Genomic DNA, 15233 nt, shown 5'->3' on the forward strand with positions numbered 1-15233 from the left:
AAACAGTCATCAAAATCTACTGCCTTCATAATCCTTTCACTTGAATTTCACAAGTACAATTAACAGTCTAACTTGGAAGAAAACCCAATTATTCCTACAACCAGGATACCCCAAATCACTGCTGCTGTCATGCTTTGTTTCCATCCAGAGCTCCTGCTCCTTTAAATGACCTCAACAACCCCAGCCCAGGGCTGGATGTCACAGCAATGCTGGAAGGTTTGCACAGCCCTGTAGCTGTTACCCCACGGTGCTGACATGTGCCACATCTTACCACATTCCCCACAGCAAGGAGCAAACAGCATCTGGAAGTCATGCTCACAGTACTTCCGACCTTCAAACTGCAAACAAAACAAGACAGAAGGAGCCCTCGTGAATAATTGAACTACTTCTACATTTTGACAGTTCAGCATGACTGTCCATTGAAACGACCAGTTAGTCAAGGTCACTCAAGTTTTCCAGTTTTAGCCCCCACACACCCCTGTTTTTCAACTCCTAAAGGCTTTTCTTAAAGAAATATCCAGATACAACTTCAGTCTCGTGGTGGATTAGCACAGCAAACAGTTAAATTAACAGCAATGCTGCCACAAGACAGTAAAAATCCTGAAGAATCCCAAAGTCCTTTTACCATAGTTGCCTTTAATTTAATTTTTGCTTTACTTTAGTTCAGAACTACTCCTACTACACGAGGCTAAAACTAGTGCCAAAAAAATACGGCCCACTTAAAATAATGTGTATTCATAATATGTGCTCATGCATATTCTGTAAAAAAAAAGTCAATGTAATTTTTAAGTGGGTTCATCCATTTCAGGTGCCCAACTGGAGAAGTTTGGTACAAAATGTCCAAGAATAAAGGCAAAAATGCACTCATGTTTAATGAAATATTAAGGCCAGGTTGGAGGGGGTTTCTCACAGCCTGGCCTAGTGGAAGGTGTCCCTGCCCATGGCAGCAGGTTGGAACAAGATGGTCTGTAAGGTCTCTTCCAACCCAAACCATTTTATGATTCTATGATTAAGAAACACGTTTAGTTTTCTTTCTGAAATGTCTCTTAACCAAAAGAGCAGCTTTTGCTGCTACTGAGGGAATATATGAGAAGAAAAAAAGGGAAATTAAGTTGGAAGCTCCACAAAAAAATGGCAACTTCTTCTTCCCAGCACCCCCCATGTTATCCATGCAGGAATGTCCTGGGAAGGTGTCCTGAGGTGTTTCCCATTGGCCTTTGTTAACCTCTTCTTGTGATTGGGTGTTCCTGTAAGCCCCTTGAGACTTCTAATTGGTTACTCTGTGAATCCTCCTAAACCCTATAAATGTAACATCCCCAACAATAGAGGTTTAGGGCTAAGACATTAAACACGCAAGAAAGCCCGAAAATTCTTATATCTGCCAGAATTTCCACCTAATTGCTCGCATTTTAACGGAGCTATTTCTCTTGCCCTCCACACAGTCTGAGAACTCACCTCATAGAAGAGTCCCTCTGGGAACTGCCGGAAGCACTGAGCACAGACAAAGCAGTTCTCGTGGTAGAGCTCCCCGTTGCTGTTCACGATCCTCTCCGCGGGGTTGAACCGCGCCTGGCAGCGCTCGCACACCGCGTTGGCCAGAGCATCAGACATGTTACTGCAGTGAAGGCAGAGAGCAGGAACGTGAGCAAGGTCACAGCCAGTCAGGGGAGTACAACCACGGCACCCAAAGTTTCCCCAACACCTACGAACGGGACTGTTCCTGCTGCTTTGAACTCCCCTCTGGATCCCTTTCCCCACCCACGGCGTGGGGCTGGCCCAGTTCTAGTTCCATTTCCATCTGAAGAACCATTGCGACGCTTTGAGGGATGGGGAAAGGGAGCTCCAGGGGTTTCCCAGGGGTCTTTTCAGGCCCTGAGCCTGGAGGGGAGAGGTGTTCCCCTCTCCCCCCCACCACGTGGCCCCATGGCCGGCAGGGACACAGGACACCGGGCGTGGAGAGGAGGCAAGAGGGAGTTTATTGTTGGGGATGTTACATTTATAGGGTTTAGGAGGATTCACAGAGTAACCAATTAGAAGTCTCAAGGGGCTTACAGGAACACCCAATCACAGGAAGGGCTCAGGACACCTTCCCAGGACATTCCTGCATGGATAACACGGGGGCTATGCAGGACATTCCTGCATGGATAACATGGGGGGTGCTGGGAAGAAGAAGCATGTGTTTGCAAAGAGGACCACCAAAAGCCATTTTAAGACATGTTTAAACAACAGTTTCCCTATATAATGCAGGTTTAATGCTACACTCCCCTTCACGTGAACAGAAAAGATCAAGGAGTCAATTCATCACTGACAGCAGCCAGAAATAATGTTCTGGCAGCTCGCACGTGTCAGATGTGGTCATTTGGTGGACTTATCTATTGCACACTTCTGGATACTTCAGTCTTTCACCCCACTATGTCATCCTGCTAATAGCTCATAGCAAATATTCACAGTTTTAAATAAACTAGCAGTTTGGAGAGCAGCAAACCCAGTGATTCTGACTTCTCTGGATTTCTGGTCAGCATGTGCACCTCGGAGGATTTTCTGATGTGCACTAAGCACAGACATCCCACTGCAGTCCCCCCTTCACTGCAGGAATTAGCAGGGCACTTTCCCCTCCACACACCCTGCCTTCCTGCCAAATTAATTGAAACTCTCCCAAGTGTTACAAAAGTATGGGAAGAGAGAAGTACCTCTGGATGGCCTGCCCAATACATCAGCTTCATTTGCTCAGAAAGTGAGGCTAAAAACCCCCCAAAGCCACACTCACAAAACACACAACAAACATTTCCTCTATCTCCCCTAAAATATGGAATGACCCTAACCTCTTTCACAAAATTTTCATGCTTGCCATCATGCTAATCTTAGTTAATGCAGTTTTAGAATCATGTATCACATGTCCAAACAGAGAGGGAAAAATTATAAGACAAGTCTGTTTCTTGCTGCAATGCAATCTTTCTTTTAACCACCAGGCTATATCCAATAACATAAAAATTCAATATTGTTGCACTTTTAGATACAGAAAAACTATTTTATGCCTTCTGGGCACCTTTTGAAATGAATGATTGGAAAGACTGAAGTTTTATAGATAGGAATATAAAAATTTTCCAGCATGTTAAAAATCTCTAAACTATTTGAACAGTACTTTTCCTGAAGTACGTGACGTAAGCATAAAATGAAAGATGGCTCAGTTTAAAAGATTTTTTTCTTTCTTTTTACATTCAAAGGTATTCTGAACTGAATTTTCATTGCTAGTGTTATTCTACAACCCAGCACGCTACTTTCCACACCTTTTCATGGAGAACAGTCATTCAAAAAGCATGTTCCAGTAGCAGAAGATCCTCTTTCCTCTGGTTTCCCCCTCAAAACACACCACTGTCTGTATTCCAGGGCTTTGTACTAGGAGCACAACTGGACTGAGCAGGCAGCAGCCTCACACCCCTGAGACAACAAAGCCAGCCCTGCACACCAGCTGGCTCAGCTGAGCCAAGTGTCTCCCATCTGCAGCCTGCACAAACATCCAGCACTGTGACCTGGAGAGACCCCTCAGTAAAAGGAGACTTTCTTTCTACTGCTTCAATTCCAAGAGAGGCATAAAAAACGGGAGACTGTAATAATTTCAAGAATGGGGCACCAATTTAGCAGAAATTTGTTATAGCTTGTTTCCTTACTGCAATATGAAGGAGTTTTAAAAAACAGGCATGGAGTGGAATTATGGACTAGCAGGAAATTCTGTAATTTCATAAACTAGAGATCACAGGTTAAAAAAACATTTTTATCCTGACACAGTACCAAAGGAATAGGTCAGCACAAAACCAGCAAGTGTTTGCAGCAAAGCTGAGAGACTTAATCAGCTTGGTTTACAGTCACTGCTCTCTCAGTTACACCATGTAAACATGTGGCAGGACTTGTAAATATAATCTTCCCATCAAGTATTTTTTCCCTCTTGAAAAATTCAGTTCCAGAATTCCAAGACTTGAGCTAGCCAACAGCCATGATTAAGGAAGACTCATGTCAACACAGTGGAAAAACTCCTCTGGCAAGAAAACCAGGCAAGCCAGCGAGTATTACACTCTACATATTAACAACAAAGCACCATCTAAGGTTGTGTTTGGTGGGTTTTTGCTTTATTGACATGAAATCAACATTTTTTAAATTCCTGGTTTTCTTTCTTTTTCCTTTCTCACTGACCCATCAGTGCCACTACCAACTCAAGGGATGAACTCTGTAAGACCAGAGCTGCCAGAGGCAGCTCACAACAATCACAGCCACACTCCTGTGTGGAACACAGCACAGCGGGGCCAGTTCACACCACAGACCAGGGAACAGACTTGTTCCAGGAGAGATTTCCCACACAAGTCCCACGGCTGTGTTGGCAAGAACAGGAACTCCCTCAGGATGCTGCTCTTGATGCTGACAAGATTTCCTCAAAGGCAGAAGGAAGATGATTGTGATGCAGTCTGAGCTGTCCATGCAAATGAGCTAATGAGTGTGACTTGTTACTCACACAAAAGAAACTATTAGTCCAGGAAAACTTAAAATAAAAAAAATCAGTACACAAAATAACACAGTTCTCTGCTGCAGCTAAAACCCAACTAAAATTTGTTGGGAAGAGCCATACTATTGGGAGTCAACTAAATCACACATACTATTGGGAATCAACTAAATCACACATCAGCTCCTGCACAACGTGTCTCCTGCAATACAAACCAGCTCTTTGACAATCACAGCTCAAGTTTTACCTCCCTGCTCTCTTTCCACTCCTAAGTTTGCATCCCTTTTCACTTAAGATGCTTTATTGTTTTACACTGAAGCTAAAATCTGCCAGTTCAGCTTTGCCCTAAAGATATGACCTGGCATTTATTCAGAAGTTTTACTTTAATATTTGCCAGTTGCTTAATTTCTCTCAAGTACACACCCCTGTGTGTCCTCTTCCTTGGGCAAAACCAAGCATTTAATCAGCTTGAAATTGGTTAAAATTAACCAAAATTAACCAGGGCTGGAAGGAAGAGGGAGCACAGTGCTGATTCAGAGCAGTTTTATGATTCAGTTTACTAAACTGCTGCAAAAACACTGCTGCCAGCAGCATGGGGAGAGGAAGGGCAACACATAAACCATCCTTTGGATGGTGGTGCACCAGGAGTGACCACTAAAGTCTGACTTGCTGTGTCAATCATGAGATACTTAGAGCTAAATCTTTCCCACAAAGGACAGCCCCCAATACAGAGTGCTGCTTCTGTTCCGTTTGCTCGCTGATTTTTTGCTATTCAGTAAAATAAAGAATCTTCCTCTGTTTTAACAATAAGCCAGTGACACAAAGACAGGAAAGGCCATTAAAACATGATGAGATCAACATCCTGAAGTTATCCTGTCCTGCACAAGCTCAAAAAATACCACTTCTCAAACAATGCCTTTTCCAATCTTTCACCATTATGTGCTGCATCTTTAACCATCTTTGTCAAAGTACATAATTTACAGAAATTAGCTTTTTACCATCATAACTAGGTTTCTCATGCTTTGATTTCTCAGAAGTATTTACTCCAAATTGCTCTCAAGTGGAAAGAAAAAAAAAGAAAAACAACAATTCCTTACTTACAAGTGGACATTAATTAGGAGACCCATTCTGTGCCACAGGTGCAGGCACTATAGGAATATTTGAAAGCATTTTACCCTCTATCATTGAAGTCAAAATTACCTCCTTTTTTAAACATTTTTTCACAGGGATCTAGCACTGGTGACAGATTGAGGAAAAAGAAGCAAATCTAATAACTGCATTGCTAAGACAGTAGAAGAGAAGCTCCAGCCTTTGCATTAGTAGAATTCATTATCTTAAATGTGGCTGCAAGACAAAATTAACCAAAACTGGGCAAGCAGAAGAGATGAACAGTCTCAGACTTTGCCAGGTTCAAGAAAGGAACTGTAGAAGCAAGGAGTGCTTCTGCCAGAAAAGCCCAGCAAAAAAAAAAAAAAAAAAAAAAAAAAAAAAAAAAAATCAGTTTTCTTTAATTGGTTTCCAAAGCTTTTTGGCTTTAGTGTCAAATAGAGTTCTCCTTCATCACAACGCTGATGAAGAATTGCTTTAACACAGATGACCCAAAATCTTACAGATACTACAAAAAGAAAGGAAGACAATAATTTGAGATACAAGAACCCCAAGGCATTACCCAAATCTCAGCAGACAGGCACTGTAACTGTGCTGGGGAGCCCTATAAAAGTATTCTCTGCTCATTCTGGTTTACCAGTAGAAACAAGTGCATATAGAAAATATCCAAATATGATCACACTGACATGGTCATTTCCATTGTGCAGGCACACATGGGTAGGATAGTGAAAAGTCAAAAGCAAAAGAGCTATCACCACTTGCACATATGAGAGATGTCAGCAGCCAAGGTAAACATCAGAGCACTCCAGCTGAGGGGGTTCTTCCCATCCCCACAGTTCTGCTGAGAATCTGTGGCTTCAAGTCCTCAGTGTTGACAAAGACAAAAAGAAAATCTGCTGGGACAACATCAGACTTCATGATGAATTTCACAGATAATGACTAATGCAAAGACAAAAGAAAGAGGAAGGGTATCAGTTCATGAACTTGTGCTGAAAACCAGCCCTCAACTACCCTCACCATTCCAAAACTGCTTTGCTGCAATTGACTTTATCTGGACAACATTCCCAAACTGAATGAACTTCTTTATTATTAAACTTGTCATAAAGTGTTGGAAAAAAAATTCCCATTTGTTCAAGGTATGATTTGTTGTGCCTTTGTTAAACTATGTGCATAGCTTAACATTTTCAGCATTCCTCCTTCTGCTTGCATTAAATTTTCAGTTCATTCTGATTAAGTATTTTTGCATTGGCTAAATAAGAAATTAATGGTGTTTCTCTCAGTATATCTTCCTCGAACATGCAGCCCTCAAACTCTCAGAGAAATGAATGTTTTTTGTTCTTATTTAGAACACAGGGATAACCAAAATTAAGAAAAATATACAAATGCAACTTATGGTCATAATATGGAAAAAACCCTCAATCTCTCCTTGGCCTACCAGCAACAGCAATTTGCTGTTAGCAGAAGCCAGGGGTTTAAAAGAGATTACATATATGTCAGCTGAGACCAGAATACAATGTCCATGCTTGGGAAGCTGCTGTCAGGCAGATCTTTGAGACCAGCAGTCTGTTGATATTCACACAGAAAAAAATCCCATGCCATGGGTACCTGGAGGTCCCTCTCAACACAAAGCAATACTTACTGCCAGTAAATCATGACCAACCACTTAAAAAGACACATTTAGCAGTGTTCACTCAGCCCAGGCAAACATCGACTACAAAAAGAAATGTGCAGGTTTTAAATAAATTATAACTCTCACACAGGAAAGCCACTCTTTAATTATCAGGTATGTACCACTTCACTCAGAATGTCTATTTGATAAATAACTCCTAACACACATTTAATCTTTCTCTTCCTCACTTTCATTCTCTCAAAGGAGCTTAAATGTGATGTTTGTTTACCAGCACTGATAACACAAATCATTCCCACTGTGTTCATCAATTATCACCACCCAGCAGCAGTACTTTTGGATTCCTCTTATTTGCCTGAAGAAAGGTCATAAACTATCAGGACCCAGCAGGAAGGAGAAGCAAAAATTATCAGTAGCTCAAAAACCGTGGATAAAAGACTACAAGACAGGAGACAAATTTCTCAAATGGATTATAACCTTCAGCACTGACACCTGCTGAGTAAAACCAAAACATGTTGGCTTTGTGCTCTCCTTGCTTTAAGAACTATGATGTGAAAAATGTACTCAATTTACTGTACATATGCTTTTTCAATGCTTGCTTTCTTTTCTCTCACAGGTCCCTTCCATGCTTCTCACTCTTCCTGAACAGCATCCTCTCCATTTGATGGCATCACCAGTTCCTTCACTACCTTCTTACTTCCCTCCTTGCTAAATTCTCCTACATTCACACCCACAACTTTGTGCAGTGAAAAGTGAAAATTTATCAACTGACCAGTTGCTACTGGCTAAAAGGAAAATAGCAGGAAAAGTCGGGTTCTAGTGAGGGATCCACAGTTCAAATTGAGAGGCCAAACCAATTCCTTGATTCCAGGCAAGCATCAGGTCTATTTCCTGCTAGGAAAAGGCTGAAAATCAGAACTCCTGACTGCCAGTAAAAGAAAATCCCTCCTGCATGCTCAGTGCTCTCTCCAGTGACACAGCCTTCAGACCCCATGTTGCTGCTGCAGCTCACAGTTCTCCCAAAATGCAAGAAACTAAGTTCTGTTTAACTCCTTTTAATTTATCTCCTGCACAAAACTCACTAACGAAAACTCAGAAGTGAAGTAAAATTTTAATGTGAAGCACAGGAAAAGTAATGATCAACTCAAGCAATGGAATTGTCTGGACAGATTTAAGGAGCTGTGGTTGACATGTTCTAAACAATCTCATGAAGCAGCTACACTTGAAACTTCAGTTTCTGCTGGATTGGAGTTATTTACAATTACAAAAACTAAAATCAACAAGCTTCCTATTAACATTATAGGTGAAAAAACGGACTACTGAATCCTAAAAAACAAGGAACAATAGAATGTTATTGACATTTTGAAAAATTACTGCATTTCACCATTTTTTTATTCCCATGGTGCCCAAATACTTCACTATTAACAACACTAGCACTAATGCTGGTTCTGAACAGTCTAGCACAGAGCTGCAAACGGGAGAGGTTCCCCATTGTTGTTTTCCTGTTATTGTTAAAAACTGAAAGTCCTTTCCTCCATAATCTACTTGGAAACTAAAATAAACCTCATCCCCTCTGGTTGGGTGCAGACAACTCCCACTTTAAACAAAAAAACCCCCTACCTACCACCAGAACCAAATGCCTGTGAAACCCTGGAAAATGCTTCAGCAACACCATTCCCTCCATGTCAGAGACATACCCCCAGGTCCCAGCTGCTGTGTGTGTCCTGTCGCTCAGCAGTGACCCGGTGCCACTGAGCCGATCCTGCCGGCGCCGGTAGAGTTTGGAGGATGCCAACCCCCGGAGCCTCAGGCCAGCCATGGCACCCAAGGCCACTGGCCAGGGGAATGCAGAGACAGCTGGAGCCAACACCAGCGACATCGACGCTCAGTGAGTCACCTTCCTTTGGGGAGTTGCCTTTAAATTTAAGAAGAGCGAAAGCAGGATGCACAGACCCCTGCTCGAGCATTATTTCTTCCAACCTGCCTCCCGTTCTGCCACAGCCTCAAGGATCTGACAACTTCTTTCCTGTAGTCCACCTCTCATGTATCACTTATTTAATGCAGCACACCAAGGTCTACACCAGCACCTCACTCTGTGTTAGCCTGGCAGAACGGATCTGTATACAGGTAATAAGTGAGGTTAAAAAATAAAAAATCCCGTGTCTTCACATTAATTCAAGAAAACTTTGTGATCAAATCACAGAGAAATGCAGCAAAGCAAAGCAGATTTCTAGAGCTCTTGCCAGCAAACACTTTAGTTTACTGCAGGTCGTTATCTGACCCAGGCATCTCCAAGTACTTTGCTGCCGTGGGATTTATGGTGCTGAAAAAATCTCCGGAGCAGTAAATTAGGGGTGAGATAAGAAAGGGTTTATTTGCCAAGGCAAAGATGTTACAAGACACGTGCCCCTGTGCCCGAGAGGTTACATTTTATAATACCATCCATCCAATCCCAGATGTGTCCACCCTGTGGCTTTTACTCTGGACTGCCCCGGGGTCCACTCCCTGAAAATGGGTCTGGGGTGCATTTTGGGACCACCTACTTGATCACCTTCACCATCATCAGAGCACAAAGGGTACATAGTTACCTAATTCTTGACCTATTCTGTGGTTTAGGCCCTGATATGCTGTTCTGTCAACTGTCTAGGCCTTGCCTTGACAAAAGACTAAACATTTCTGTTAGATTTGGGGCTATGAGTGATATAGGGAGGATAGAATGGGGTAAGAGGGTTAAGGAATGTATAAACAAGGGTACTGGAGAAAGGGAAAGGGACAAGGGACAAAGAAGGGAAGGGTTTCTGCTTTTGAAACCTACTTATAAAACTTACAAGTCTTACAAATATTAGAAAAATAAAAAAAAACCATTAGGGGCTTAAGGCATCAACTTCCCTGCAGCTGCTGCACCACACAATGTCCTACCAACACTGTAAACAACTGAACTGTTCCTTCTATTTGGATAAAGCATATTCCAAAAACAAAGTCATGAAGGCTTCTGCTCTCCAGACATGCTGTATCCAGCAGAAGTGGCATGTAACAGACGTCAGGAAGCAGGGAGAAGGAACATACTTGGCATTCCAGCCCCTGGAGCTCTCTGCTGGGGACTGAACGGGGCCTTCAAACAGGAGTTCACCCTTTCTGCCACTCCCCCTGTGCACCCACCACTGCAAGAGAGAAAGAGAATCACACTGCTCAGATACCTCGGGCCTGGTGGAGGGATTGGGAAGAGTAAAACCTGAGAACACAGAAGTCAGTTTTTGAGAGAATAAAGGGAAAGGAGTGGAGGACACGAGCAATGGAGTCAGTGTAATTTGTTCAGCATCACCATGAAAAACATCTTAAGAGTCATTACCAACAAATTCCTTTTTAGTAAACTGTTAAAAAAAAAAAAAAAGAAAAGGATTTTTGTAGCATGAGCATGAAACACACAGCATGACTATGGCTTGGCAAGATACAGAGGAAAAAAAAGACAAGAGTGATGACTTCATGAGTTCTAAATCAATATTAACCAGCAGATATCCCTTCTGACAAAAAAGAGAAACACAAGGGTTCTGCCCAGCAGAACAGGCACAAATAAAGAACAACACACTTTAGAAAACACAAATTAGCAACCTCAAAATCTATAATTCATCCTACATGTCACTGGGAGTTTCAGCTCCTGACCTGACAGCAATCTGCCACTATAATTTCTTTCAGATTGTGTGGTTTATTTATGATGTAAATGGAACAGAAGAAAAATGTCCTCCATACTGGGTGTTTCGCTGAGCTTTTAAATTTTAGAGCAGTAAGCCACTTTTAAAATGCAAGATTAAATCACCTTTTTACTTTTAGCACAAAGAAAAATATTAAATCACCACAACATTAATCTCCCTTAACCTTAAGCAACCTGGCTAAAAACCTCTTTCTCTCTCAAACACCTAGACTTTTACTGTTCTGACTCATATGACATGATTTTAGTGGTTTTCAAATGACCATTCTTCCACAGGAAGTATGACTCTTCTTCAAGAGGGAAGATGAGAGGATTAGAGAAAAAACCCCATCACAACCATAAATATCCTGTCTTCCCATCCCTCAGCACAACCTCACTCACACACTTCTCCCTTGCCACCTCATACATAAAGCATGAAAAGGCACAGGTTTCTTTTTCTTTCCCTCTTGGCAGATTGCTTTTAAGAGACTAGATTGATGACAAAAATCTTACAGCTGGTTACTCTCTGGGCCAAAGCAGAGAAAAATGCAGCTAGACTTCTTTTGGGCATTAACAAGTGGTTCTTCCTTGGAGAAGCACCTCTATGGCCTCAGAACACACTAAGGCCTTTCCAACAAGATAAAATCTACCTAGAGAGCCACAGGGAGCAGATTTAGATGGAAAGACAAGATTAAAACCACATTTTCAACCCAGAAGAGCAGAAATGGCTGCTTCTGACTCAGAGAGATGAGACATCTTTTATTTGATGCAGGTACTCTCTACTCAGCACCAAGAACCTTTCTTAGTATTACCATCCCTCCTCCTCCTCTTTTAAACCCTTTTACTTGCAACTGTTTCATGAAATGGAGCACATGCACAGCAGCAGCAGCTCTCTACTCAATTTAAAAGCATCTAGTCAGCCAGCCTAATTGAAAATAATATACCCTTATTTCTTACCTCCACTGGATTAGGAACAATCAATAGGTGTATCTGTAAATGCAGCTGCTCTTCTTTTGTTGACTACAGGAAGTACATAGGCGTATCCATATCCCAATTTAACCAAGTACAGTGATAATAAAAGTTTCTTACAAAAATAATTATGCTCTGAAACGTGCACTTAGGAAAAATGTTTTTTCTTGAGCTTTGTATTAATTTCTAAAGGCAATAGAACAGCCCAGGCATATTTTACTTTTGTGTTTTCTAATCAACACCACAGCAGTGAAGTCTTAAAAGAAACTCTCTTCCATTCTGGTTTAGTTTCTGCTTTGAGCACTGGTTATTCACAGATCATCTTCTTTAGGAATAAATCCATCACAAAGACAAAGAAAAAAACCCAAAATGATTAAATGAAAAAACCCAAACAAAAAAACAACAAACAAACAAAAAGAACCAATCCCACCCCAAACTCCCAACAATCCTCAAAAACGCAAAAGTCAAAATGAACAGATGGACCAAATACATCAAATAGAAATTCTAGAAGCAGTCTTCCCTTATTTATTAGTAAGGAAGGACCACAGTAAACTTCTAAAGGCACCAAAAATCACATCAACTGTATTTCTCAACACTGCAAAGCACAGAAAGGTTGCTTAGAAACATCCTGGGTTTACATCTAACGTGCCATCTCCTGTACAGAGTTTATTTCCAAATGTATTTAAACAACATGCAAAGTCATAAAACTACAATGTGTGACCAGCAGGTCGAGGGAGGTGGTTCTCCTCCTCTACTCCACTAATAGCCTAACCCAGACCTGGTAGTCACAATTACTATTTGCAAACTCCAATTATCTAGTTATCACTTTTCTCTAACAAAACACAGTCCTCACACTCTAACAATCTAACTCGTAATACGTGTAAGATTTGAATTTCATTTGCTAAATGAAATTTAGCAAATTCACCTAATTTTAATAATTTTCTACTATGAATACATAGAAGTGCACATCTTTTTTTTTTCCCTGGAGTTATGTTTTTACCTAATGCTAAAAATCAATAAATCAAATTACTGCATCTATTTAAATTTCCTCTGCAGCTAAATGGGACAGAACACAATGAAAATTGAGTTTTCATTTATTCTAATTACCATTAATGCATCAGTAATCAGAGTATCTAGAAGAGAGTCCTTTTGTATTTTTACTTGGCAAGAAAGGTGAAATGAAAAAGAATATTGTTTGAACACCTCGTGTTTTTCAGTCTTCCTCGCTTTAACACACTGTGAAACATCACAGTCATTCCCTTCCCTCTGTCAAGTTTCAAGACCATTTATATCCTGTTCCTGGCTGGGGAAGGTTCCCACATTGTGGGGGTGCTCCTGCCATACAGGTCTCGTTTTGCTGGGAAGCTGCTACCCTAAATGGATGATACTATTAACAGGGAAACAGCTGTGACAAACATCTTGGACAGAACAGTTAATTGTTCTGTCCTGGGAACAACAGCAGACAGAACTTTAGAAATGTTCATAGCTGACAAACTTCCCAGGACAAACATTTCTGAAAACATTAAATAACTCTTGCCTTCACTTTTCACAAGCTAAAGCCAAGCCTGCTCATCTTAACAACCCTCTAAATACACCCAAGGAAAAGGAGAGAGAAATCCTGCATTGCTTTGAACTGCACACTCTGCAGTGTCTCAGCCTTGGAACTCCCCACTCAGCCTCACACAGCTTCATGTCAGAGCTTCTCACTGAATGGTGCTGCATTTTTACAGGCAGGTTTCAGAGGCAGCATGGAGAGAAGACAAGGATTACTGTCCAGCATTTCCCACTGTCCTCCTCAGCCGAGTGATTTCACCTGAGGTAAAACCTGTCATTCTAAACAGCACGACACCACAGTTCTGTAAAAATAAAACCAGCTGGGTTCATACAGCCACAGTTCTTCCCAGGTCCTCTCTTTCTGTCTCCATTTAGAAGCTGGATAGGTACCCACGACTTGTGAACATTTAAGACTCTTGAGTCTGCCTCATGTTGTAAGGAAATGAATGTAAGCTTGTGAATACACACCTATTTCACGTGTCAGAAAAAGAAAAAAAGGAACCATTAAAGAGGCAAAACACAGAAGTGTTTTGAGCATGTACAATCACCCAACAGCATCAATTTGTCATCACAGAGAGCAAAAATAACACCCACCCAAATCACAGATAAGCATACAGAATTATTCAGCGTGTTTTCATACCCAACAACCTACCAATCGGGAATTATCAAATTATCATAAGAAGATTCATAATACAAACATCAACACATCACACAAAAGAAAAGTGAATACTTATACACAAACTACTGTGGATCCGTTTCAGTATCCCTAGTCGTGAAGAACAATGCTTCAGGATTACAATAATGATAGTAAGATTCAGGAGGATGAGTATCCCAAAAGGGGCACCCTACCAATTTTAGTATTACTTTTTCATGCTTCTCATCTCCAAGACATTTACCGAAAGCAAGCTTATTTTCACAAACTGTTTTATAACGTCTGGATTTTATCTGACAGATGGGAGAACAAAAGGACACTAAAGCACTTGTGCAAAATACTAGTAAATGCTTTTCCTACTGTTTTCCTCATTTACATCTGTCAATCAGGTGACTTTACAGAGTTCTCCACTATCGGACAGCACAGGCGGAGAATCAAGCTCCAGAGTTAAAAAGCTCTGGGAACATGTTAACCCCAAGGGCAGCTCGAAGAAGAAGAGAGTGCCCGTGTGGGCAGAGGGGCTGCGTGTGGATGGGTCTGTGGGGATGCCGCGAGCCCGGGTCCCGCCATGGGGCCGCACAGACCGGGCTGCTGGGCGGGCACCGCTCGCACCTCCGGCTGCTGCCTCCCAGCTCTGCTGCCGGTCCTCCCACCGCCCCTCGCCGTGTCCCCGGGCAGCCGGGTGAGGCACAGCGGAGCTGCCCTGCGGGCCCCGCTCCGCCCGAGCCTCACGGCAGCGAAGCGTCCTCCCCCTCGCCCTCCCCGCCGGGCAAACCACGGCGTTACCCAGGGCGAGCAGCAGCTGCTCCCGACCCTTCCCCGCCTGCCCAGGGGCTCCCCCCTGCCCGGCCTTACCTGCCCGTCATGGCTGCGGGGCTGAGGGGCCGCGGGCTGGGACCCCTCTTCGGCTCGGCCGCTGCGGCCCCGGCGGGCAGCGCTAACCCCGCCCCGGCCCGGGCTCCTGAGGCGTGGGCGGGCGCCGCGGCCCGCGGTGACTCAGGGCAGCCCGCCCGGCCCCGCGCATGCTTTTCCTATAAAGGGAAAAAAATACGGAATAAAGAGGCGGCGGAGCGGGGGAGGGGGGCAGTCGGGGCACGGCGCCTGCCCCTGCCCCTGCCCCTGCCCCTGCCCCTGCCCCTGCCCCTGC

At 42.8% G+C, this 15233-nt stretch overlaps 1 protein-coding gene across 2 annotated transcripts in view; it reads right to left on the minus strand.

The window, feature by feature from the left end:
* LIMS2 (LIM zinc finger domain containing 2) overlaps window positions 1–15054 on the minus strand; it is a 46974-nt gene extending 31920 nt beyond the window's left edge. For both annotated transcript variants that reach the window (XR_003530700.1, XM_027661989.1), the window contains exons 1-3: window positions 14942–15054; window positions 1456–1615; window positions 272–338 (exon numbers count right to left, since the gene is read on the minus strand). Coding sequence is in view for 1 of the 2 variants with exons in the window: in XM_027661989.1 (XP_027517790.1) it covers window positions 272–338; window positions 1456–1615; window positions 14942–14952 (238 nt within the window). In the remaining variant the exon portion in view is untranslated. The remainder of the gene's footprint in view (window positions 1–271; window positions 339–1455; window positions 1616–14941) is intronic.
* Window positions 15055–15233: the final 179 nt, after the last annotated feature.

The sequence above is a fragment of the Corapipo altera genome, unplaced genomic scaffold (assembly GCF_003945725.1).
Source record: "Corapipo altera isolate COAL_440 unplaced genomic scaffold, ASM394572v1 175, whole genome shotgun sequence".
Taxonomy (NCBI): Eukaryota; Metazoa; Chordata; class Aves; order Passeriformes; family Pipridae; genus Corapipo; species Corapipo altera.